Below are 24,876 nucleotides of genomic sequence, written 5' to 3' on the forward strand. Positions count from 1 at the left end.
ATATGTAACATGATTAATCTGATTGATTCTTCCATTAAAATTTATTTTTATTTACCTTGAGCAAAAGTTGGTTGTAATTAGTTTCATAATACGGTATCTTTTATATCATGTTTAACTTTTGTTCCTTCCATAATCTCCTTACTAAGAAAAATGTTTATATGAAGTTAATTGATTTTTTTCAATAGGGCTAGGCTAATCGTAAGTACCCAAATCTAAAGGTTTAATTTAGCTCCTAAACATGTTTGTAAACATAATTTTTTTTCAGGTATTAAAAGTATAACATAGGAGACTAATAAGATAGAGAAAAAATAAATATACTGCTAGCCTAGATTTTGTAAATTCCAGATGAGGGCATTTGCCATCTTTGAAAATAGGCCTAATTGAGTTTAGAGAATGAAATTCAGAACTCAGAACCTAACTGCTACTTCAGCAAGGTCCCCATGCTCCTATTTCTTCTTCTTCCCCATTTCCAATGCCTTGGAAATCAAATAAGTTAGGCTACTGACCTAATAGCCTAGGCTACTTTTTGGTAAAATTCTAGTTAATTGACTTCTTGCTATCTCAGAAAGGGTTTAGGTTAGGAAAATGAAACTTTCAGGGCTGAATCTACAGACTAAAGTATGTCCCAGGAAGATATTTTGAAGCAACTAACTCTGCTCCTTCTCCCTCTAGAGGGCCCCGACCTTTGATGACCTTTAAAAATATGTGTGTTATAAAAATGAAACTTGCAAAATAGATCTTCTGCTTGATTGAAGTACAACAAAATTGTTTTCAGCTTCATAACTTTGCTCAATTTCATTTTATAAGGTTTTAAAGATATGCAAATACATTTCCTAAATTTTGAAAAAAAAATTGATATGGCTCAAAATTCTACTCAAGTAACAGGAATTGCATTTTCAGAACTAAAGGCAGAGAAAAAGCAACTAGTAACTGGAAATTGAGGTTAAATGTTGTTTTGTCAAAATTTCAATAGGTATAGACCTGTCATGTAGGCAAATTTCAGGGCCCTCTAGAGGGAGAAGGAGTGGAGATGGGTACTTTAAATTACCTTCCCAGGACATACCTTAGTCTGTAGATTCAGCCTTGAAAGTTTCATTTTCCTAACCTAAACCCTTTCCAAGATAGCAAAAAGTCAATGAACTAGAATTTTACCTAATTTTTCCCTAGTTGCCTACACTTACAGTGTCTAATCTCAGGCAAGTATATTAATTAAAATGTATGGTAAAGTTCTAGTTAATTGACTTCTTGCTACCTCAAAAGGGTTTAGGTTAGGAAAATAAAACTTTCAGGGATGGGTCTACAGACTAAAGTATGTCCTGGGAAGGTTTTTTAAAGTACCCACCTCCACTCCTTCTCCCTCTAGAGGGCCCTGAAATTTGCCTATATACCTATTGAAATTTTGACAAAACAACATTTTACCTTAGTTTTTAGTTACCAGTTGCTATACTTGTTGAAATTTTGACAAAACAACATTCTAAATGGCAATTTCAAAATTTTGATGAGATAACTTTGGGGAAAAGGGGCATAAGAGAGGGTCAGTTGTCCTCCAATCTTTTTGGTTGCTCAAACAGGGCACTAGAACTTGTAATTGCCATACAAATACACCCTCTTCCAATCTTGTAGGGCCATTATTTTGAAACAATCAGCCCTAGGAAAAAAATATGCATCCATGATCTTTCTTCTTGCAGAAAGAATTTTTGCAAAAACTCTACATTTTTGTATGTAATAACTTTAAAACATCTACATTAGGGTTCTCTGGTATGCTGAATCTGATGATATGATTTTCATTAAGATTCCTTGAAGCTTAGGAGGCATTTCCACCCTATTTCAAAAATCAGGCAATTTTTCCCAGGCTTGTATCTTTTGATGGGTAGCAGTAAACTTGATGAACCTGACATCTGAAGTCAGCATAAGTTGATTCTTTTGATGTATCTACTGATATCAAAATTCTGTTTTTTTTTTTAAGTTTTGATTGCTATTGACCTCAGTTGCTTCTTATTTACTTTGTAACATCAACATGTTTAAAAATCACTCAAAACAGCCCATAATAACCAAAAGTTTCACAATATGTTTGTAAAAAAATTGTATAGTGGGAAACAATTACCTGAAGCAGCTGATTCAGGAATGGTAAGTATTGTTTTCCCTAGTAAATAGTAAATTTTATTTCAAAACAAATTTGCAGAAATGTTTTAAGAAAAGCTATGAACCCTACAAAAATGACATCACAGATCAACTGATGTCAGTTTTGAGGGATCCCTAGCTCTTTTTAAAAAATTCTGCAAATTTGCTGTCAAAATAACATATTCACTTTTAAGAATCAATTTTTATTTCAAAAACAAATTTGCAGAAATGTTTTAAGAAAAGCTCATGAACCCCACAAAAATGACATCACAGCTCAACTGATGTCAGTTTTGAGGGATCCCTAGCTCTTTTTAAAGAATTCTGCAAATTTGCTTTAAAAATAACATATTCACTTCTAAGAATAAGAAAAATAATAGTTGACATTCCTGAATCAGCTGCAAATGGCAATTAACAGTTTTTTTAGAAACATATTTTTAAACTTTTGATTACTATGTGCTGTTTTGTGCCCTTTAAGGGCTCAAAACGTAATTTCTCTGAAAAGAAATTATTGATTTACAAAATGGCACAGAAAAAGCATCAGGGGATGAAGTGGTGAACTGCTCTGCAACTACTAGATATTTTACCCCATAGCATGTATTTCAACCTTGGGAAAGAATATCTATTTAATCTATTTTTCTTTGACTCTAGATTTTAGAGACATTTCTTTAAATTGTCTAATTAGTAAGTATATCATAAACTAGCATCTTAAAAACATCTTATTGTCTAATTATATCTAATAAGCATGAAATTTAGTTTTTATGTAGTGTACTACTCATTTAGTGCAAAAAAAAGTTTACTAAACAAGCAGATTTGGCTCCCAATTCTTCAAAAATTAGTTTAATGTTATTATTTGGGTAATAAATTTGCATACCACTGTTCTAAGCCATTACTTAAGTAATGTTTGGTAATGTACCAGTCACTAGTATGAAAAGATATTGTTCTACCATAAAATTGGAATAGTTTGACTTTAAATCAAATAAAATCTAAATGGAAACTTATTTGTAATTGTTGTAAATTTTATATATTTTTTTTTACCAAACTAGATAAATTCACCAACAAGTGACAGCAGTTTAATGGTAATCAAAAATTTTAGAAGCTGGTATATTGATAATGACATTTAGCCCTCTAATCATATAACTAATTGTCTAACTGTCTAACTTCTACAGTGTAATATGCTACATGAAAAGCTTTTGGCTGTCTTGAAATATAGTTGAGTCAGGTAAAGCTTTCTGGAATTAAGCCTAAAATATGTCTTTTGGGGTATCTAGATTCACCCCTTCCTCCTTCTAGAGGGTACTAACCTATATTAACCTCACCCAAACTTTTGTAGCCTTTTGAAAAAGTAAAAGTTTCATAAATAGATCTGCAGCACTAAGGAGATCTAAAAAAGTTTTCTAAGCCATATTTTTTTTTTCTAAATTGTAATACCTCCACCACACTCTTAATTGGGGCCTCTGAATGTTGCAATGTAACTTTAAGATTTGTATCAACCACTTATTGTTTTTACTGTGCCAAATTACATATTCTCTATGATCCAGTTACTTTAAAGTACTTCTCATGACACAATTTTTGTTTCTGAATCTATTCATGAAATTTCTGCCATTAGCTTTTGTTGATTCCACAAATATATCATTTCTCCTTTATTAATCTATTAATTATTGTGGGCAAGAAATTTGGTTCATCAGTTTTGGAATTAAGTATTGTAAAAGTCTAGCATTGTACTTTGTTGCTTTCTTTGAATTGTGCTGATCCATATGAAAAAACTTATTTGAATATTTTTACAGCCTTAACTAGGTTTTAATTGTTATGTAGCAACCAATCACCAACTTGGAAAGCTGTTTAGGCTGGGAAATGAAACTTCAGTAATTAATGTTGAAAAATCCAAACCCTTTAAGGCAGCTTTTTCAAAAATCTGTTGATACTGAAGAAAGAAGGGATAAATTTACAGTTTCTAAGATAATTTAACTAGGGTGAAAGTGAATACATCACTTGATACATTTCTTATACTCTTTTATAATTCAATAATTACTTTTGGGAGAAATTACATTTTGATCCCTTAAAGGGCTTAAAACTGCACATAGTGACCAAAAGTTTAAAAATGTGTTTCTAAAAAAAAAAAAAAAAAAAAAACTGGCTTATGAGACAAAATTGCCATTTGTATCAGATTCAGGATGGTAAATATTATTTTCATTAATCTTAATTGTAAAATGTCACTGTGAAAAAGAAATTGAAGGGTTTTAAAAAGAGCCAGAAACCCTTAAAAAATTGTGTCAATTTTGCTGTAATGTCATTTTGAGGGTTTTTAGGCTCTATTTAAAAAGGTTGGGTTGTAAGCTCTATTTAAAAGTTAGGTTATGTCTGGCTTTATCCCCTTTAAGGGCCCACAATTTATCTTCTCCAGAAGTGATCATTGAATTATGAGTAGGCTACAATAAAAAAAAAGTAAGAGGTGATGGATTCACTTTTATACTAGCTAATTTATGTTGGAAACTGCATATTTACCAGGAAAAGTGTGTAAATCTTGTGTTCTAAAAAGGAAAAAGAAATGCAACAGGAAATCACAGATGAATTAGTTTAACCTCAATAATTGTTAAAATAATTGAGGGAATAGCAAACAAGGGCATTATTAAACATCTGGACAAAAATAGTATCATACATCATTCCCAACATTGGCTCCAAAGCAGAAGGTTTGTAGATAAAAATCTACTTTGGTGATGTATTTTTATTACAGATCTGATTAACAGAGGAACCCCTGACAAAGTCTATGCACCTTTACCTAGCAATGCCCAGTATATCAGAATCTATGGCCCTAGAAGTGGCATTCTTTAAGTCACTATCTTGGGTACTGCTTTCTTCAATATTTTCATATGTGTAATGTTTCCTCTATAGCACAAAATCTCTAAGAAAAAATCTCAATAAATTTAAACTTGTGAGACTTGTTGCAATACTTTCCAATATGGCAGGAATCAACACAGCAACTGGGCTAACCAATGGTTGTGGAGTTCTAATATATCTGAAATACCCACCCTCTACTTTGAATATAAAAACCTATATTTTTATAAACTTTAAATAATCTACCAGCAGAAGCATTCAATGAGGAAAAGGATCTAGGTGATATTGTTTATAATGAGCTTAAATTTCACTTCTGTGCTGGTTCTGTTACTTCTTCAGCTGATTAAATAGAACTAAGCTACCAAAAGATCCATCTGCAGTCCTGATCAAAATAACCACTTATCCCTACATTGCTTTGGTCAGACCTAATTAAGGGGTGGGGATGTGTATGCTATTTCCATTCTATAGAAAAGTTGAGACCATACTTGAAGCAGTACAGACACATGCTGCTAAACTGAATGGGGTCATAAATCTGCCTTACAACAAGTGATTGTTCCATTTCAAACTACCAAGCCTTTCCTATAAACAAAATAATAGAATGTCATCACTGTTTACAAGACCATTTATAAACAAGCATTTCCTGATCTTCTCCTATTATCAACCACATACTCCAAGAGTGGATGCTCTGAAAAAAGCAATATGTTTTGCCAATCCTGTCAGCAAAGCTGCTCCTTCTCTAGTTGACTTGTGGACTTCTGTAACTCTTTTCAAGAAGAAAAAATATTGTCAGCTAGTCTAAAAATCTTCAAGACAAGAATCATCACAGAGTAAAGTAATGCCAAGTTAAAGTATGATTGGGAAGCTCACAAATCATCAACTTGACAATAGTAATTCATCAATGAGGAGGCTAAAAGAATCACATCCTTAGATTACCCCCATTTCTAATCTAAGGTAATAGATCCATGAATCTTTGAGCAGATGAAATGAATTCATTACAGCACATTGAACCAAATAATAGATTGGATCTTATTCATCATATTCAATAAGTTTGCATCTGATCCTGCAGCCATGATGACCTTGTTGAGTCTAGTACTGATGCTCAGGCCCCCAGATGATCCTCTAGATCCCTAATGTAGCCTTAAAATAAAAAAGTGTTGGATAATGGCTGCCCACTCAAAATAGGACTTGTAACTGATCACAAACTCTAAAGATCCCTCTAGTGAATCTCAGAACAGGTTTGAGCTTGAGACCTTGTGGTGTCTTACTGAAGCTTCATTATAAACCATTGCTGTCTTTTTTGGACACCAATTCACAAAAATGCTGGGGATGGCAAATTGTAATTTTCAGAATTTTGAGAGACCCAAACCAAATCCTGCTCTCAATTCTTTTCCTTGAGGATTATCAATGACTAGAACAAAGTCTCTGAAGATGCAGTATATGCTGACTCTGTTACATTTTTATTGAAGGCTGGGTGCTGAAAGGTCCTTGAAGGAGTGGAAGCTATTGGTCATCCAACTGCACTTGGTCACAAAACAACATAATAACTACTTATGGATCATTAACTCTGGAGCTTTACAAGGAAATATTTACAAGATGGGCCCAAGCTGCAATTTATGGTAATAACAACTATAAAAAAGAATGAGATTTAAGATAAGAAAAAAGAATGAAAAGTAAAGACCAAACCAATATGTACAGTTACCATTCCATGAACAAACTATGGAAATAGAATATATAATAATTGTATAAGGTACTTCCATAAAAACAGATGGAACAATTGCTTTGAAGTTGGTGTAATTGAATGGAGCTTCCAGAATTTCTTCTCTGTGCTCCAGGATCCTTTTTCTGTTTTTCCTTAAACCTAGAAAAACCAAAAAAAAAAATTCTAAATAAGTCCTACATCCACTCACAATCTTCACAATCGTGCTTCATTGTACTGATCTACTACACTCAAACTAACAATTAGTCTAATACCCTGTCAGAAATTGTAAAATATCAACTTTACCAATTATAAATACAAAAATTATAATAGTCAAAAATTCAGAAACTGCAAAACCTAAAATATTACAACTACCAATTTCAATGCACTTTGTACATAAAGAGGGATGTCCTACCATCCTTAAGAAGTCCCTTATTGTAGTGGCATCAAAAAAGTACCAAAATATAAATTAAAAAAAAATAACAACAATCAAAACACTTTTATCTAGTATATATAACAACAAAAACAAAAAATACCAAAAGTGGAAAGTTGCTACAGTAGCAGTTGTTCTTCCTTTTCTTCAAAATAGCCATGTACCTACTGTTTTCAAGGTTTTCTCCTTTTGTTGCTTCCATTTTTGTTTTAATTTTCTTTCTTTTTTAGGTATATTGTGCTAATCATGGACATAGGGGAACAGGAATTTCGTTTAAAGTGGAATAACCATCAACCTACATTAATAGCTGTTTTGGACAGGCTTCTTGTAAATCAAACTCTTGTTGATATAACACTAGCAGCTGAAGGACAGACGCTTAAAGCTCACAAACTAGTACTCTCTGCCTGTAGTCCTTTTTTTCATGTAAGATTTATATTACCTCAATTTGTAGTTCAGAACAAAATTAAGTTCCATACTGGATCTGTTGTGCATTGTGATGAAGATGGTGATTTTTTTTTTCGGTTTGTTAGGGCCCAGTGACATGAGACGTCTACTGGAGAAATGAAATTTAAGCCCATTTGGGAATGGTGATCACAAGGTAGTTATGGCCTGTGATGACTGTTCTCCAGTGGTTCAAAGTTGACACTACTGCACAGCATTAACTTTGGATAGAGTATATGTATATTTCTTTGTATTATTTATACGTAAAATTAACCCTTATCCGTTGACTGTGGCTAGTCAGGATTTGCAGAAAATTTCAATAAGCATACAACAATAAATCAGGAGCATTTATATCTTTAAAAGTGTGCGATTTGTGCTCATACAGTACATGGTGGAATGGCTGTTAAAGCCCATTGTTGCATTGCAAGATACCATTGCCTAGGTTTCTGTTTTGCTCATTGTTGGGCAGTTTAGAACCTATTATTGCAATGTGAGCTCAGTACATGGTGGAAAAGCTGTTGAATCCCATTGCTGCATTGCAAGATACCATTGCTAGGTTTCTGTTTTGCTCATTGTTGGGCAGTTTATAGCCCATTGTTGCAATGTGAGCTCATACAGCCAAATGATTATTTGTTGTTAAAAGTAGACTTCTGTTGCTTTTACAACATGCTGTAAAGCCTTTCAAATTAGCAGAACTTGAGACTTTGTGTAAATGTATGTTACCATACAGGGTGAGTTTTTTCTGTAGTATAGGCAGTGCCAAGTAGGCTTGAGCTCTATGTAGAATTTTATGTTATATTATAGGAAGCTAACTAGCGGCAACAAAATGGAATTTCTGGGGTTAGCAGCAGATAGATTCTGAAATTAGATTAATAAACTTTTTCAGAAAGGATTTCATGCTCAATAAAGGCTTGAATTTCCATCTTCTCAAAATGCCAAGCCTTCCAAACTCTACCTTGGTCTCCTTTTGGCTTCATGACAATTTTCCCTCTGCAGGTGTTAAGTGTTGGGAATAAGTTTTACTATTATCTGTCCAATCTGTTCACAAAAATTATGATGCTGCTGAAAGTTGAAAATATTTCTGCATAGTTCTCTTTCAGTGTTAGCTGGTAGGCTTGAGAGCAGCAACGGGTTGTTGTCAGGCTGGAGGTTTGCATTATTGAAGATCTTCCTAATATTGACTTCTTCTTACTGGATAAATATACATGCAAAAATCAAGTAGCTCAGCAATTCTGGAATTGAGCTGCCAAGTAAACTCCGCTTTTCTCAGGATCAAAGGGTTGCTTGTGATTCTATAACAAAAAAGTTCTGCCCTTGGCGACAGTAAAGACAAGGAGGGCATTTATGTTTTAGAAAGGAATTCTTCTTCTGAGCATGTCTTGGGAGGTCTGGGGTTGATTTGACTATTCAAGGAATTACTAGCTGGTCTGCTCCCTCATTATATTTGATGCCTTGGTGACTGGGGAGGTACTGGAACTTGACATAAATAAGGTTATTTTGAAGACTGATTAATTGCTCTCTCATCACCCTTAGGTGGAACTCCCTCTCCCTATCAATTCCACATTTCCACTTTTGAATAGTTAGCTGTAAATGATTTAGAAGATGATTCATATGGTTTTACAGATTTTTATGGCATTCCAATAAGAAGTTACTTATTTAAGTGCAAAAGTTACATAATGTAACTTAACCACTTAGTATAGAAATTTACATACGTAGTGTGAAAACTCCTTTAAGTTGCATTCTTAGTCTTAAGCAGATGAGAGGATAAGAGGATCTTATGTGCTCCTCATAAATGGCATTTAAAAAGATTAATTTTTAATGACTGAATTCATATGAAGAGCAAATTATTGCTTGTAATGTTATTAATAGACATCTCTATTTCCTGATAAGCAATAGGCAGAACCATCATAATATAGTTTAAGCAGGCTTTGCTATATAGCCAAACAGGGAAAAAAGTGAGCAGTAGCTCACTTTTTTTACTTTCATCTTTTTTACAGAACCAGAGAAAATGCACCACATTTTCTTTTTTCATTTGTGGAGACTCAGTCACAGGTAGCATGTTTACTGAAGCCATTTAATATTATTTAAAACTTACACCTTCTTCTGTAAACCAAAGTTTGGCAGCAGTTCAATGTAAATCGAGTTCTAGTTCCAAATGGACTCCAAACCAAAAACTGAAAAATTACCATGAGTAGGAGAAATAAAAATGGAACTACCACCAAAATGGTGGCAGTGCATTAAAACGGTGCCACTATGTATCAAACGTGATTTTCAATGTGCCAATACGTTTTGCTTTCAATAAAACAGCAATTGATTTTCTAAGAGATGAATTTTAAGTTTAGCTTTCTTATTCATTTAAATGTGTTGCCTTCTATTTTCTAATTGAGGCTATTCAGTACTCTTTGCCTACCTTTTATGCCAGCTATCCGTCTTTTCTAGCCACTCATGTCACCGCTGATGATTTTTTTAGAGACACGGATAGACATCTGTTTGTCTCTACCCTTGTTAACATGTATTATATCTTCGAAATTTCAACTTAATTTATGTCTAAATAATTGCTAAGTTTAAAAGTTATAGAGTATACGAAGTCTTGAGCCAGAACCGTCAAAAGGGGGAGGGAGCAATCGGGATAGCTGGCCTGGGGGCGCAGCGGATGTGGGGTTGCCCAATTTGATTGCAGTTGCTCTCTTTGATTCGGCGTTTTTTGCTTCCAATTGAATCACAGAGGGGGTTGCTGTAACCAATTTCCCCCCAGACACCGCCAACCCTAGGAACAGCTTTGTCTAGAGCTGATCTTTTACATAGTCCTGATTTGGTATCGGACGCCACGAAAAATACCATTGTGCTGCATTTTAGTTTAATGGAGCAAAACTGATTTTCAAAGGAATGAGCCTTAAGTTTAGCTTTTTTATTCTCCTCTATGTTCCTTTTTTTGACAATTTACGTTTGCTTACCTCCTTTTGGTGCCATATAGCAATCATTCCATGCCATTCGTATCACCTATGAAGATTACTTTTGAGAAAAAAGGAAAGAATTTTCCTCTTTTTAATACCAAAAATACAGCGATTTTGGTTCTTGTGTGAAATTGCTGAGGCACTCTAATACATGCTTTTAATACAATATGAATGTAACATTTTATATAGCCTGTGTTAGAAATTTATCTCTTAATATTAAGGAGCCGAACTTCATCTTTCAAAAGTGTGTTGAGTTACTGATATAAGAGTTTCTAATGAATTTAGCTGAATAACTTTTATTTTTTTAAGGATCTTCTGTCCAATTATACCGGAAGGGACATGGTTGTATTCCTCAAAGATGTCAGGTTTGTTGAATTGCAAGCACTTATTGACTACATGTATAAAGGGGAAGTGAGCATAGCACAACATAATCTTGCTTCTCTCATACAGACAGCAGAAAGCTTAAAAATAAAAGGCCTAGCTGAACCAGATGATCTCTCTAGAAGAGCTCCGCCTCCACCCCCTCCTCCTTTGCACAAAATCAATATTGTTTCTAGTCAGTCGCCAAAGAGTGAATATAAAAAAGTAAGTGCTGATTACCCTGTAGGTGTGCCAAACTTTGGGAGTGTTTGTATGAAAAGGCGTCGGGTTGATGTTCCTGATAGTAGTGTATCAGAGGTGGATAAAGAAAAGGAAGTTGTTGGTGTTAATGGTAGTGATGAACTAAATAGTAGTAAGCCGAAGTCGGAAACGAGTTTCAGTGAAGATGAGGGCGCAGAGGATGAATGGAGTGAAAATGAAATATCAAATACTCAGGAAGGAGAAGACAGTCAAGGTAATATTTCTTTGTGGTTCATTTAAAAATTCGTAATTATTTCTGGAACAGTGGTATCAATTCACGAAAATTAGTTATGGATCAAAGACCACTTTTCAAAATTGAGGGGAAGAGGGTGCTGCCAATTTTTTCAATTGTTTAATTTTTCAATGAAAGTATCAGGTAAGTCATTTTGAATGAAAATAATCAAAATCGATATTTTTCAAAATGTAGGGGAACAAATAATTACTGAGGGAAGGGCAATATCCCCACTGACACCAGTGTTCTAAAATAATCCGTTTTTGGTGGTTGTTGCCCTAGATGTATCAACGATAGTAAGTTGATGAAAGTGGCATTCACCTTATAATTGAATCTATTAGTAAATAAAAGTTTTTTTTTCAACTTTAAAAAATTTAATTTTTCTAATTAATGATAGTGTGATTCAGGAGTCAAAAGTTTTTTTTCAACTTTAAAAAAATTAATTTTTCTAATTAATGATAGTGTGATTCAGGAGTCATTCTTAAATAATTAGAACAAAAAGTTAAACCTTAGAGTAAATAGCGAGGTATTTAGGAGAGATTAATCCCCTTCATATGCGTAATAATTTCTGTTTTAATGTTGCTCCTTATTTTAGTTGAAAAAAGACTTGTTGTTTTTAAATTTAATAAACCTAAAAGAATAAATGTTGATAGTAAAAAGTGTTTTAGATTTCAATAGGGCTGTCCTTAGTCTATTCCTCAAGTGATGTTAAATTTTAACAAATTGGTTTTTAAGAAATTCTGGTGTTAGACAGTTCTTTGGACCTGTGCAACCTACGCCCCCTTCCTTCTTCACCAATTTGAAAACACATAAATATTGTGTATCTTAACACTTTACCATTTATATTTTTCTTAGGAAATTATTTACAATGATTAGACGCCAGTACAAACAGTGTTTAAGATTGCCCTTTTTCTTAAATCAAAGTACCCACCCTGATTACCTTGGTGTTTGATTTCATTCATTCATTTTATTAGTACTATAAAAATAAAATACAATCATAAAGATCAAAAATCAAGTAGAATAATAAAATGATAACAAAACAAACTCTACCAGGCTGGTGTATAAGAGTTTCTGAGCTTGCCTTTTTCAAATCAGATTAGTATTGAAATAGATACCTATGAATTCAAACCTGTCAAGTGCATATTTCAGAGGGCTCTTGCACCATCCAACTCTCCCCTAACTTTGCTCACTAAGATATTTGTTATTTATAGGATGTCTAATCACCAAAGAACTAACTGAAGAATCATGAAATGTACAAGTTGGTGTAGTAGTAATAGTTGTAGTGATACTAGTAGTGGTAGTGCTTAACACTTTTGACTCATATTGAAAAAAATTAGAGGGTGTTTATTACCAAAGAAACCACCAAAGAATTACCTGAAGAATCATTAAAGGATCATGAAATGTATGAGTAGTCATAGTAGTAATAGTTGAAGTGACGTCAGTTGTAGTAGTGCTTACCTCTTCTAACTCGTATTGAAAAAACATTAGAGGATGTTACATCACCAAAGAATTACATGAAGGATCATTAAAAAATCATGAAATGTATGAGTAGTCATAGTAGTTATAATTGTAGTACAGTAGTAGAAGTAATTATCTTTTGGTTAATTCAAAATTTTCCTTAACATGGCCTGAAAGTTTCACCTTGGTACTCTTAATCCGTTCATAGTATATTACTGATACGCCTTTTTGACAACCTGTAAGCTCACAGTGTGTGTTTTTTTTTTTTTTTTTAGTTTAAAATCCATGGTATGAGGCAGTCTTCCATTAAAATACATGAAGTTAATGTTTCATAAATCATAATTGGTTTCTTCCAAATGGGTTTGTAAGGATTTGCGAATTTGTTGATTAAAACTGCAGGACGAATATTTCAGTATAGATCTCCAAAATCGAAACTTACTGTGAATTTTACTAAATGTAGACATGCCATGCCTTGTTGAAATCCTTGTCTTGTGAGGGTTTTCAATCCATAAAATTGGGACGCCAAATGGTTTTCACCAAATTCTGTTTATGAGAATTTCTTGCTGATTGTAAAACCAAGGATAACATTCAACAATAAAATTTTAAGTCATAAATTAAAACATATCAGATATATATTTCAGGGAACCTGTGTTGCCACCAAAATCCGCTGGCCCTTAGTTGTGTCAATTGGGGGAGTATGTGTCCATGCCCTAGAACTTTTTCCCCCTCACCTAGATTTGGAAAAATTCCTTCTTCAGGGGTATTTTCTTTGAAAAATGCCTCTTTTTGGTATTTTCATTGAAAAAATTGATAAAAATTTCCCCCTTCTTCTCAAATTTTGAAAATTTCATCAGAAAGTATAAAAAACGCCAAATAGAAAAATGAAAATGGACTTTTGCACATTTTGTTCCCCGCCCTGAATTTTTGTCGTCAGCACTGCTGCTCGCACTAGCTTTGCGCAACGTGATACGCCACACTTTTGACTCATGAAAAGTCATGAATATTCAATTATTGAATACCTTATAGTATTTAGGGAACTGCTCCAAATGGTCGAGATTAATCTATCATTGAGGTCATTGTATGACATGTCTAAATCAAAACCTGCTAAGTTTAGATTTGCCAAATTTTGTTTGATTTCAACACAAGTTGGTATTCTGGTGTTGCTATTATATTTCAACAAAAGACATTTATAAAGCTTTATTAGTTATATATTTTCCATACTTCCATAGTGCGTATGCAAGTTATCAAAAGAACCGTATCCCAGGAAGGGCTTTGGGTATTAAGATAGTTTTAGGGGAATGATGAAAAGGATGATCAACTGAATAAAATGCAATATTTGCACACTACTACTACTGCTGCTACTACTAAGGGTAAGGGTATTATGGTAAAAGTTTTGGAGGATATTGAGCGGGAAGTTTTACTGAATCTAAAATCATTGTGTGTACCAGGCTGTCAAAGGGACATATCAGCATTATCTCATCAACAGCTTAGAGCATTAAATTGAAAATTACAATGTATGTTGAGGGGGATGTTGAACTAAACACAAGGCACTATGTACATGCTACTACTGCTACTTCTACTGCTTCTACTATTAATGCTACTACTGCTACTGGAGCTAGGGTATTCAGTTGAGTCCTTCATTAAAGTAAATCAAAATGCACTGTGTGTATCCAAGACTGTCAAAAGGATGTATTTGTGATATATAAGGAAAGGTTTAGGGAATAAAGTTGAAAGTTTCTGGGATTAAAAAATGGATATTTATTAATGTTTGCTTATGCTTAAGGGGTTAGAATTTCCATCAGTCCTATAAGACCTCAAAGATTATGCAGGTTTTCCACCCATATATTTATTTATTATACTACGATCCAGAGCCAAAGTATTGTCAATCCAAAGTACTATAGTACGAATATTATTAGAAATTGTCCAACATAAATAGTAAGCCAAAATCTGGACTCTTATATAGAAAAACTGAACAGGTTTAAAATGTTCGTTTCTTAACCAATGAAATAGACTACATCAATTAAAAAGAACAGAAATTAATTAAAAAAATTTCCAAAATAAAAGTCTTCAAAGAAAATTAAAAAAACTATATTAAAGCAGACTACTACTAATAATAATAACTCGCCGCAGCACCAAGCCGCCTGAGGCCAAAACAGCTACGCACGCTCCTCCTCCAACCCAATCTATTCAAGGCCTCCTTCTTTACAACCTCCCAGGGAATTCCCATTTCCTTTAAATCTTAATTAAACCAAAGATGGACAAAAATAAAGTCTAATAATTCTTCAAGCGTAAAATTATCGTAAGTCACTATAGATAGTTAAATGAAAACAAACAGAAAATACAATGAAGAACCAAGTAAAACTCAAAAAGAGCTGAAACTACCACAAAGAGGAGTAGGGCTAACTACCCCTGTGTCTAATAAAGATCAGAACCTGATTTGCACTTACTGTGCATTTTTAATTTACTGTGAGTAAATTGTTACAAATGCTGAATTTTTTTAAATAAATTCGGTACCCTGTATAAGTTAACCTTTGGGGTCTTCTGCTGCTTTTTGTCTTTATATTTTATATATACACATAAATTTTCTTTTCCTTCTTTTTTAACTCTTTTTCTTTTTCTAAATTATTCTTTAGGCCATACCTATTCGTTTATTTCCCCCAGGGTAATTGCGACTACCCAGTGGACCTAGAACATTGGGAGAGGGTTCAAGCGATTTTTTCCCAAAATCATCGGATCGAAATTTTGAGATAGCTATTTGGTTCAGCTTAGCTGAAAGGCCCAATAACCCTCTGTTTGGAGATAACAAGCCCCCCTACCACAGCCCACAGGCAAATGTCATTAAGTTGTAAAATTTGCCCATTGTTTCCGTATAGTATTTCTTATTTGGAAGTATGCATACTTTTTTTGGTGGGCTGGGTAAGGACCAACATTAAAATTTAAAATGAAGAGAAATTATTACGTTTATAAGCTTGGATGCCCCCTCTTCAACGCCTCGCTCTTTACTCTGAAGTTTAAATTTTTCTCAATTCTTTAAAAACGACTCATGAAACAAGGGTCGTTTAATTAGAACAATGCAACCCCCCTCCCCTCCTCATGTACGTAATAATTTTCTGTTCATTTTAAGCTTTAATGTTGCTGCTTGCTTTCAGTTGAATAAAACTTTTTTTTAATTTAATTTCATTTAAAGATGGACTGATTTTTTCATTTAATATTTTATTTCTTTCTATTTATAAATGGAAAACCTTTCTATTTATAAACTATATGAAAATATAGAAATACGTAACAACGAGTTGACTCTTTTATTAGTGCAGTAAGTAAAACAAAAATCTTAAAACATTTTTGTATCACTATTGGAAAGTTTGTCATCAGAGGAACAAACTAAAATGAACTCTTAAAAGCACAAATTATTGGTTCTTACCCCAGGGCTGTTGATTCTGTCCACTTAACCACTGACTCCAACTCTGACTCCATTTCCTGAAGAGTTGAACATAATTTCCTTGATTCCTTTCATTTTTTCAAAGAAACAGAACTCTGACTCCACCATTCCTGCTAGTTTACTGCGGAAAATTAATGAAAGAAATTGATACTAATGAGAAAAATACAGAAAAGTAATATTGCAGGCTAATTATAGTCTATAATTAGCCAACAATATTAATCTTGTTTATCATTGCCACTTTTTAGTAGCATTTTAGAGTGTTAGGCTTGACTCCGGCCTATAACTTTGACTCAGAAGAGGCTTACGTTATTTCTGTTACTATGACTCCGTCTTCGTTTGCGTCTTCTGTTACTCCGACTCTGTCCAGGAAAAAAATACTTAAATTCCGACTCCACAGCCTTAGCCTTCCGCAGATATCGCGCTTCAACATTATTGCAAAACTCAAAAGCCCTCTGATCAGATGGCTAAATGGCCTTCTTAAATTTTGACGAAGCCATGTTATTGAACAGGCGGAGCGTTATCCAATTCAATTAAATTGCGCGGACGGGCGAGTTTTTTTAGATTGACAATGTAACCGAGGAACTCTTCGTTCCATGTATTTTGCTTGGAGTGAGATAGTTGGTAAAACCTAATAGATAATCTGTACTAAAATGTAGAAGTAAACAACATGATGTATGTTTAAAGAAATATAAGCAAAGAAAAACGTCTAAAAAAATGTTATGGTTGTTTTATGAAGGTACTGAACCCTAACTAACAAAACACTGGACGCAAATACAGATCGAAAGAATATGCCAATGAATTATATTCAGTAACAATGCAGATGTTCCAGTACAATCAGATCTGTTGTCGTTTATGAAATTCTAGCAAAATGAAATAGGCCTGTTCTTTTGTATGCAAACACCCTGGGCATAACATAGGCTGACACAATTTAAGCAAGTATCCAGTTAATGTTGTCCAACTAAGATTATTTAATCTTATTTAATCCAATCAAGATTAAAACAAGAATAAGTTTACTCCAACAGTAAGAACTGATTTCGGTCCTTTAGGTGCATGTCAATCGAGAATGACGAATTTGACATTCTCAAAAGACTTGTAAAAAAAAAAAATTATTTCCGGTTTATATTTGGTGATAACGTGATATGTTAGGTATCTTATATTAAAAATATGCCCCCTCCTCAACGCCTCGCTCTTTACGCTGAAGTTTAAATTTTGTCTCAATTCTTTAAAAACGACTCCTGAAACACAAGGGTCCTTTAATTAGAACAATGCGAACCCCTCTCCCTCGTGTAAGTAATAATTTCTAATATTTCTAATAATTTCAAAAAAATTCTAATAATTTCTATAATATCTAATTTCAAAAATATGCTAGCATCCATAGCTAACGGCTTAGCACTTATTTGACAAAAAAAAATCACGTGATGCGCACTTATCGAAAACGAGTAACTCTTTGATCTTTTAAACGATGGGAATCATGTGGTCAGTGTCAATTGGGTTCCAATCCTCACAAAAGAATATATATTTTTTATGCCTGAAACCTAAAGATAAGCGACTATCCTCATTATTGATATTACATGCAATGAGTAGGTTTTGTTAAATGGGAACAAATTTCATGTTTGTTTTGTTTCATGGCTGAAGAATCAAATTTAAACTTTGAGGGTGGCTTTTTTTTGGTGGGGGGAGGATATAGAATTTTGTGTTGATGTTCCTCAGGGCCTCACAAAAGTATATGCAATACATTTTTTTTTAGTTTTATTCCTATGATTCCACAGGATCTTTGGATGGTTATCATTACAAGAGATCTTCGCCTGTTTTAATTTCTATATATTTTTTTTTTTAACTGTAAAAGTTCAGCGCATTTACCAATTATTCTTACTTTTTTTTTTATCAAACTCTGCGGTATAACGGGGAAGATCAAATACATGTTCGACAAAACTGAATCAAACTTATTTGACCTCTTTTGAGCGTTATCTACTGAACTATCTATTGTTGTTTCATAATGTTTTAGGCTATTTTATATTGTTTTTATGGCACTTGGTATTAACCAAGTGACATATAGCAATCGCAAATTTTGTTGGTCTGTCGGTCCCGGTTTTGCTACTTTAGGCACTTCCAGGTAAGCTAGGACGATTGAATTTAGCAGGCGTATAAGTGACCGGACCAGATTAAATTAGAAATAGTCGTTTTCCCGATTTGACCATCTGGGGGGGGGGGGAGTGGGGGGCCCGTGAATTCGGAAAAAATAGAAAAATTTAAATATTTTTATCTTACGAACGGTTGATCAGATCTTAATGAAATTTGATGTTTGGAAGGATATCATGTCTCAAAGCTGTTATTTTAAATCCTGCCCGGATCTGGTGACATTGGGGGGGGGATCTGGAAGGGGGAAACCTAAAATCTTGGGAAACACTTAGAGTGGAGTAATCGGGATGAAACTTGGTGGGAAAAATAAGCACAAATCCTAAATACATGATTGACACAACCGGGGCGGATCCGCTCTCTTTGGAGTAGTTGGGGGGGGGGGGGGGGTAATTCTGAAAAATTAGAAAAAAAGAGGTATTTTTAACTTACGAACGGGTGATCGGATCTCAATAAAATTTGATATTTAGAAGGATATCGTGTCTCAGAGCTCTTATTTTAAATCCCGACTGGATCTGGTGACATTGGGGGGGAGGGGGAAACCTAAAACTTGGAGAACAATTAGAGTGGAGGGATCGGGATGAAACTTGGTGGAAAAAATAAGCACAAGTCCAAGATACATGTTTGATATAACCGGAACGGATCCGCTCTCTTTGGGGTAGTTGGGTGGGGGGGGGGGTAATTCTGATAAAATTCGAAGAAAATGAGGTATTTTTAACTTACGAACAGGTGATCGGATCTCAATGAAATTTGATATTTAGAAGGATATTGTGTCTCAGAGCTCTTATTTTAAATCCCGACTGGATCTGGTGACATTGGGGGGAGTTGGGAGGGGGAAACCTAAAACTTGGAAAACACTTAGAGTGGAGGGATCAGGATGAAACTTGGTGGGAAGAATAAACACAAGTCCTACATACATGATTGACATAACTGGAACGGATCCACTCTCTTTGGGGTATTGGGAAGGGGTTAATTCTGAAAAATTCAAAAAATGAGGTATTTTTAACTTACGAACGGGTGATCGGATCTCAATGAAATTTGATATTTAGAAGGATATTGTGTCTCAAAGCTCTTATTTTGAATCCCGACCGGATCTGGTGACATTGGGGGGATTTTGGGGTGGGCGAACCTAAAATCATGGAAAACGCTTAGATTGGAGGGATCGGGATGAAACTTGGTGGGAAAAATAAGCAGAAGTCTTAGATACGTGATTTACATAATTGGAACGGATCCGCTCTATTCAAGCGTAAGTGGGGCGGGTAGTTGGGGGGACCGGAAATCTTAGAAAATACTTAAAGCGGTGAGATCAGGATGAAACTGGATGGGAAGAATAGAAACCTGTCTAAGATATGTGACTGACATAACCGGACCGGATCTGCTCTCTTTGGTGGAGTTGGGAGGGGGGTAATTTTGAAAATTGAGGTATTTATAACTTACGAAAGGGTGACCAGATCTTAATGAAATTTGATATTTAGAAGGATCTTGTGCTTTAAAGCTCTAATTTTAAATTCTGACCAGGTCGTGTGACATTGGGGGAGTTGGAGGGGGAAACCGGAATTCTTGGAAAACGTGAAAATTGGGGTATTTTTATCTTACAAATGGGTGATCGGATCTTGATGAAATTTGATATTGAAAAGGAATTCATGTCTCAGAGCTTTTTTTTCAAATCCCGACCAGATCTTTTGACATTGGGGAGAGTTGGAGGGGAAAATCTTGGAAACACTTGGAGTGGAGGAATCGGGATAAAGCTTGGTGGATAGAATAAGCAAATGCCCTTGATACGTTATTGACAGAACTGTACTGGATTTGCTCTCTTTGGGGGAGTTGTGGGGAGGGGTTCAGTGATTTGGCGAGTTTGGTGCTTCTGGGCGTGCTAGGACGATGAAAATTGGTAGGTGTGTCAGGGAGCTGTACAAATTGACTTGATAAAGTTGTTTTCCCCTATTCGAACATCTGGGGGGCTGAAGGGAGAGGAAAAATCAGAAAAAATGAGGTGTTTTTTACTTGCAAGTGGGTGATTGAATTTGTATGAATTTGGTATTTAGAAGGACCTCGTGACTCAGAGCTCTTATTTTAAATCTCGACCGGCACTAAGCCTCTGATTTTCCTTTTAAAGCAATTTATTGATTCTTAGAATTTTGCTAAAGCTCATACCATATGTGCTCTTGGCTCTTGTTATCTGTTATGTTTGTTTTTTGTATGTTTCTTTTGTTTTGTTTTGTTTTGTTGTTATTGTTTCTATTTGTTTTTTATGTATTTTTATGTAATCTATTAAGTTTTTATGTTTGACTTTGTTGAGCTCTTCCAACACTAACAAGCACCACTTTTTGTGCTTTTAGTAGCAAATTAGTTTTGCTCGTTTTTTTTTTTCTTTCTTTCTTTCTTCTCTCCCTCTCTCTTGTTTTCTGTTCAAAAAGGCTTCTTAATGTGAACCTGAAACGTAATAGTTTCGTTATTTAATTCCTTGTATTAATTACAAGGGCTACCGAGTTGGTATATATTCCGTATTTCTTTCTAATTTTCGTTACTTCATAATTTTAGTACCATGCTTGCCAAAACTGTTTGGAGTTGTTTCTAGTATCTTTACAAGGATTGATTAAACGCTTTTAGTATCACATATCTAATTTGTTAGCGCTTCTGAAGATTAATTTACCCCCACACGCCCTTACCCCCTTTTAGCCTTCTCCTATCTTTTTCTTCTGCGCAAGGAAATCATCGTAAATACTATAGCCGCTTTGAACGAAGTGCCATGTATTTCTACCTCTCCCCCTTACCCACCTCATAATCCGCTAGAAATAGTTTCTGCGCAATCAGTGATGGTTCCGGCCTCTCTTGCGCCCGGGGCAAAACCTTGATTTACCTCCATTTTCAGGCAAGATTTTAATAAAATTGCCATTTATTAGCAGAATTTTGACAACTGCGTTGTCTACTTCATTTAAATAAAAATAAAATATATGGCCTCCTCTGCGTCCGGGATAAAATCTTGATTTGTGCCCCCACCCCCCTCTCCTAAAAATTTCTCGCGAAATTGTAATAAAATTTTCATTTATTAACAAGATATTGCCAATTGCGATATCTACTTTATTTTAATAAACATGAAATTTTAACAATTACACAATTGTGTATAACCACTAGATTATTTATTTGAAATTTTATACCCCTAAAATTATTGCGCCCGATGCATGTGCCCCCTCTACCCTCTCCCGAAAATCTCCTCTTGGTCCGTTTGCTTAGAAATGCATAGCAAATAAAAAAGACAAAGTGCTTTATTATTATAGATAAATGACTGATTTATTGATTTTGTGGTTTCTAGGGCAATGGCAGTCTGCGGAGGATGCTACTTTACTTTTTACGTCGGAAAGTCAAGGTAAGTCCTGCTTGAATGCCTGTGCGTGTGACTGTAGACCTGGTATCAATTTACTCAGCATTTTTATTCAAGTGTGTGACAAATTATTGATTGCTTAGGGGTGTCCTTATCTTGCTTTGTTTTTGCTTACTGGGAATTACCACTTAAGCCTATATATATATACGTATGTACTGTATGTGCAAAATATAGGCTGTAAACTAGTATAAAGAAGAAATAGCTTGGGCAGCTATCAAGTGTTGTTTAATGTATTTTAATATATTTTACATCCAATTACTTATTTTATGATAATTTTTTGGTTATTGCTATTCGTTAGATTATCTTTTGTTAATTCGATGTTTAATTTGTTTGTTCATTTTCGTCGTTAATCTATTTTTAATCGTTAATCGTATATTTAATCGTCAATTGTATATTTAATCGTTTATCTTTATCCCTAGTTTTTACTTACTCTATGGTTCAATGTTGTTTCCTAATACTTAAAAGGACGTAGAACATATTATTTATATGTTTTGTTTCATTTGAAATTTAATAAGCGAGTTCTCCCTTCCCCTCTTACCACCAAATTAAATCTTTGTATCCTTGGTAAGAAATCAAATCGGTGCAGCAAATGGGAACGCTTGGGAAAGAAGTCAGTACAGCTTCACATTTCGAGATATGTCTCTTGAGTTGTGGTCGACCTCAAACCTCTGAATGACAACCTGCTCGAGGAATTTTGAGGCGTGGGCTTAGGTTGTATGGGTGGAATTCTAGTTTGGTTAGTCACGTCAAGGGACCTTTCGGAGAGCTCAATATGTTGAACTAGCATTTTTTGCAATAACTATAATACGCTTATTTTCAATTTTAGCCTATTTGATTCTTTAGAAATCAGAACCTATAATTTGAGCAATAGATGGTCAAAGAGTGAATGCGGCGTCCTAACTTGGGTGCAATTTAGTACCATGCTATTTTTGCTTAAATTAATATGAAATTTTGTTAACAAAAAAGAAAAAGAGGATCATGGTCTACCTGCTTATGTTTCTGTAGGGCCAAAAAAATGTTTTGCCCCCGCCAACCCTCATAAGGGTGTGAAGGGTGACAAGTAAAAGAGAGCATTTTATGCTGTATTTGGTAACCTTTCATGGGAGGGGTCTAACGAACCAATCTCAGGTGTGGAACGTTAATTCCCCTTAAGTATGGTTGGAGGGATATCGGAATGTCATTTATTCTTGGTTAGATTGTAACCCGTAAATTATATCATTTGTCATGTTTCTGTTTCAGACTGGTGTCGGCAAGAGGTACAGAGGCAGGAGGTAGGCTACTTTATCTATACCTCTTGCAAAAAGTAATAGACTGTCTACTTGACTGCAGATACCTCATTTTACCCTTTTCTGCAATGTTCTTGTTAATGAAACTTCTGCATAGCATTTCAACAAGATATATGGTGAAAACTTAAAACAGACGTAGAAATTTTAGGGGGGTGCAGAATTTCAAATAAATAATCTACCAATTTTAATCATTTTGTAATTTTTGAAACTTTATTTTTATTAAAATAAAGTTGTGGGTGCAGTTGATAATGAAAATAATTAATATATTATTAACTAATTAAAAAAATAATTAAATAATAATAATTTAATAATTTGAATAATGAATGGAAAAATAATTTCGTTAATAAATGATAATTTTATTAAAGTTTGGAGACTTTGTGGCTGACAGGGTGGGGGGTGCGAAACAAGGTTTTTTCCTGGTTGCAAGAGAGGCCAGAACCGCCACTACTACCTATTAGTTATTCTATTTCTTCAGTTTTTATGGCACTTGGTATTTACCAAGTGACATATAGCGATGGCAATTTCTGTCTGTCTGTCGGTCCCAGTTTTGATAGTTTGGGCAATTCCAGATAAGTTAGGGCAATAAATGTTGCCTGGGATATCAGGGACCAGACCAGCTTAAGTTCAAACTAGTCTCTCCCCCGATTTGACCATCTAGGGGTGGGAGGGGGCGAACGAACAAGATAGTTGAGAAGAACCTTTTTAGCCGGTAAAACAAATGATTTTTCTTCTTAAGTATGGCTTGTGGTCCAGGGGTATGTTTTTCGCTTAGGGCGCGAGAAGTCTCAGGTTTAAATCCCGGACCACCCCAATTTTTACATGAAGAAGATCTGAAACTAGATACGTGATCAGTATAGCGATCGCTGAATGTTGTCAGGCGTATCAGGGACCTGCTCAGATTAAATTAGAAATAGTCGCTTCCCTGATTTGACCATCTGGGGGGAGTGGAAAGACGGTTAATTCAGAAATGAGGGATTTTTAAACTTACGAACCGGTCGTCGGATCTTAATGAAATTTGATATTTAGAAGGACCTCGTGTCTCAGAGCTCTTATTTTAAATCCCGACCGGATCCGGTGACAATGGAAGACCCGGGGGGGACTTAAACTGGAAATCTTATAAAATGCTTATAGTGAGGAGATTGGGATGAAACTTGGTGGAAGAAGCTCTTGGCTATCCCGACCTCGTCGCAAGTGCCATATAAGCACTTGGCTCTTGTTTTCGGGAGATCTACCTAATTCTCAATCCATCTCCTGGACAAAAAAATGAAGATACTACTAATCGGTGAGATATAGCAAAACGTTTTGGAAAGAAAAGCTGAGACACCACACTTGTTACGGATAACGACGGTTGCTTGTGTGGTGACGCGAAAAATTGGCTGAAAAAAACAAATCCCTAGAAAGACAACACTTTGATCATTCGGAAAATATTTATTTGCTCTAAATAACTGACGTCTTGTTACGATGTGCGATTCTGCTTGTTTTTCTGTAGAGTTGAGCTATAAACCATTCAAACCTCTTTTAGCCCATCTTTTATATACCATGCGCCAATATGTGTATTCTCGCGCCTACTATTTCCATTTCGGTGGCTCTTTATATATTTTTATATTGCAATTTTAGGGGAAGAGGGAATTCAAAGACTCTACCTCAAAACTCGACATCGTTATGGTAAGGGCTAAACCTGACATGATTGACATACGATATAAAATAAATTTATATCCATCATCAGATGTTTTATTTACACGTAATTTGACTAAATTTTTTATACATTGACACGACATAAACAGAAAATGGGTTCGACTCTTTGGTCAAAAACAACGGTGTATTTGATTTATATAAAATTAAATGCTG

General features: G+C 34.7%; 1 protein-coding gene across 4 annotated transcripts in view; it reads left to right on the forward strand.

Moving 5' to 3' along the window:
- Positions 1-24,876, forward strand: part of LOC136043087 (longitudinals lacking protein, isoforms F/I/K/T-like) — a 58,850-nt gene continuing 33,974 nt past the window's right edge. For 2 of the 4 annotated variants that reach the window (XM_065728013.1, XM_065728016.1), the window contains exons 1-4: positions 2-93; positions 7,313-7,505; positions 10,787-11,312; positions 21,674-21,727. In XM_065728013.1, coding sequence (XP_065584085.1) covers positions 7,329-7,505; positions 10,787-11,312; positions 21,674-21,727 — 757 coding nt within the window. In that variant the 5' untranslated portion in view covers positions 2-93; positions 7,313-7,328. Of the gene's footprint in view, positions 94-364; positions 530-7,312; positions 7,506-10,786; positions 11,313-21,673; positions 21,728-24,876 lie in introns of those variants that run through there. The other 2 variants (XM_065728014.1, XM_065728015.1) reach the window with 2 other exon arrangements.

The sequence above is a fragment of the Artemia franciscana genome, unplaced genomic scaffold, assembly GCF_032884065.1.
Source record: "Artemia franciscana unplaced genomic scaffold, ASM3288406v1 Scaffold_296, whole genome shotgun sequence".
NCBI classification, from domain to species: Eukaryota; Metazoa; Arthropoda; class Branchiopoda; order Anostraca; family Artemiidae; genus Artemia; species Artemia franciscana.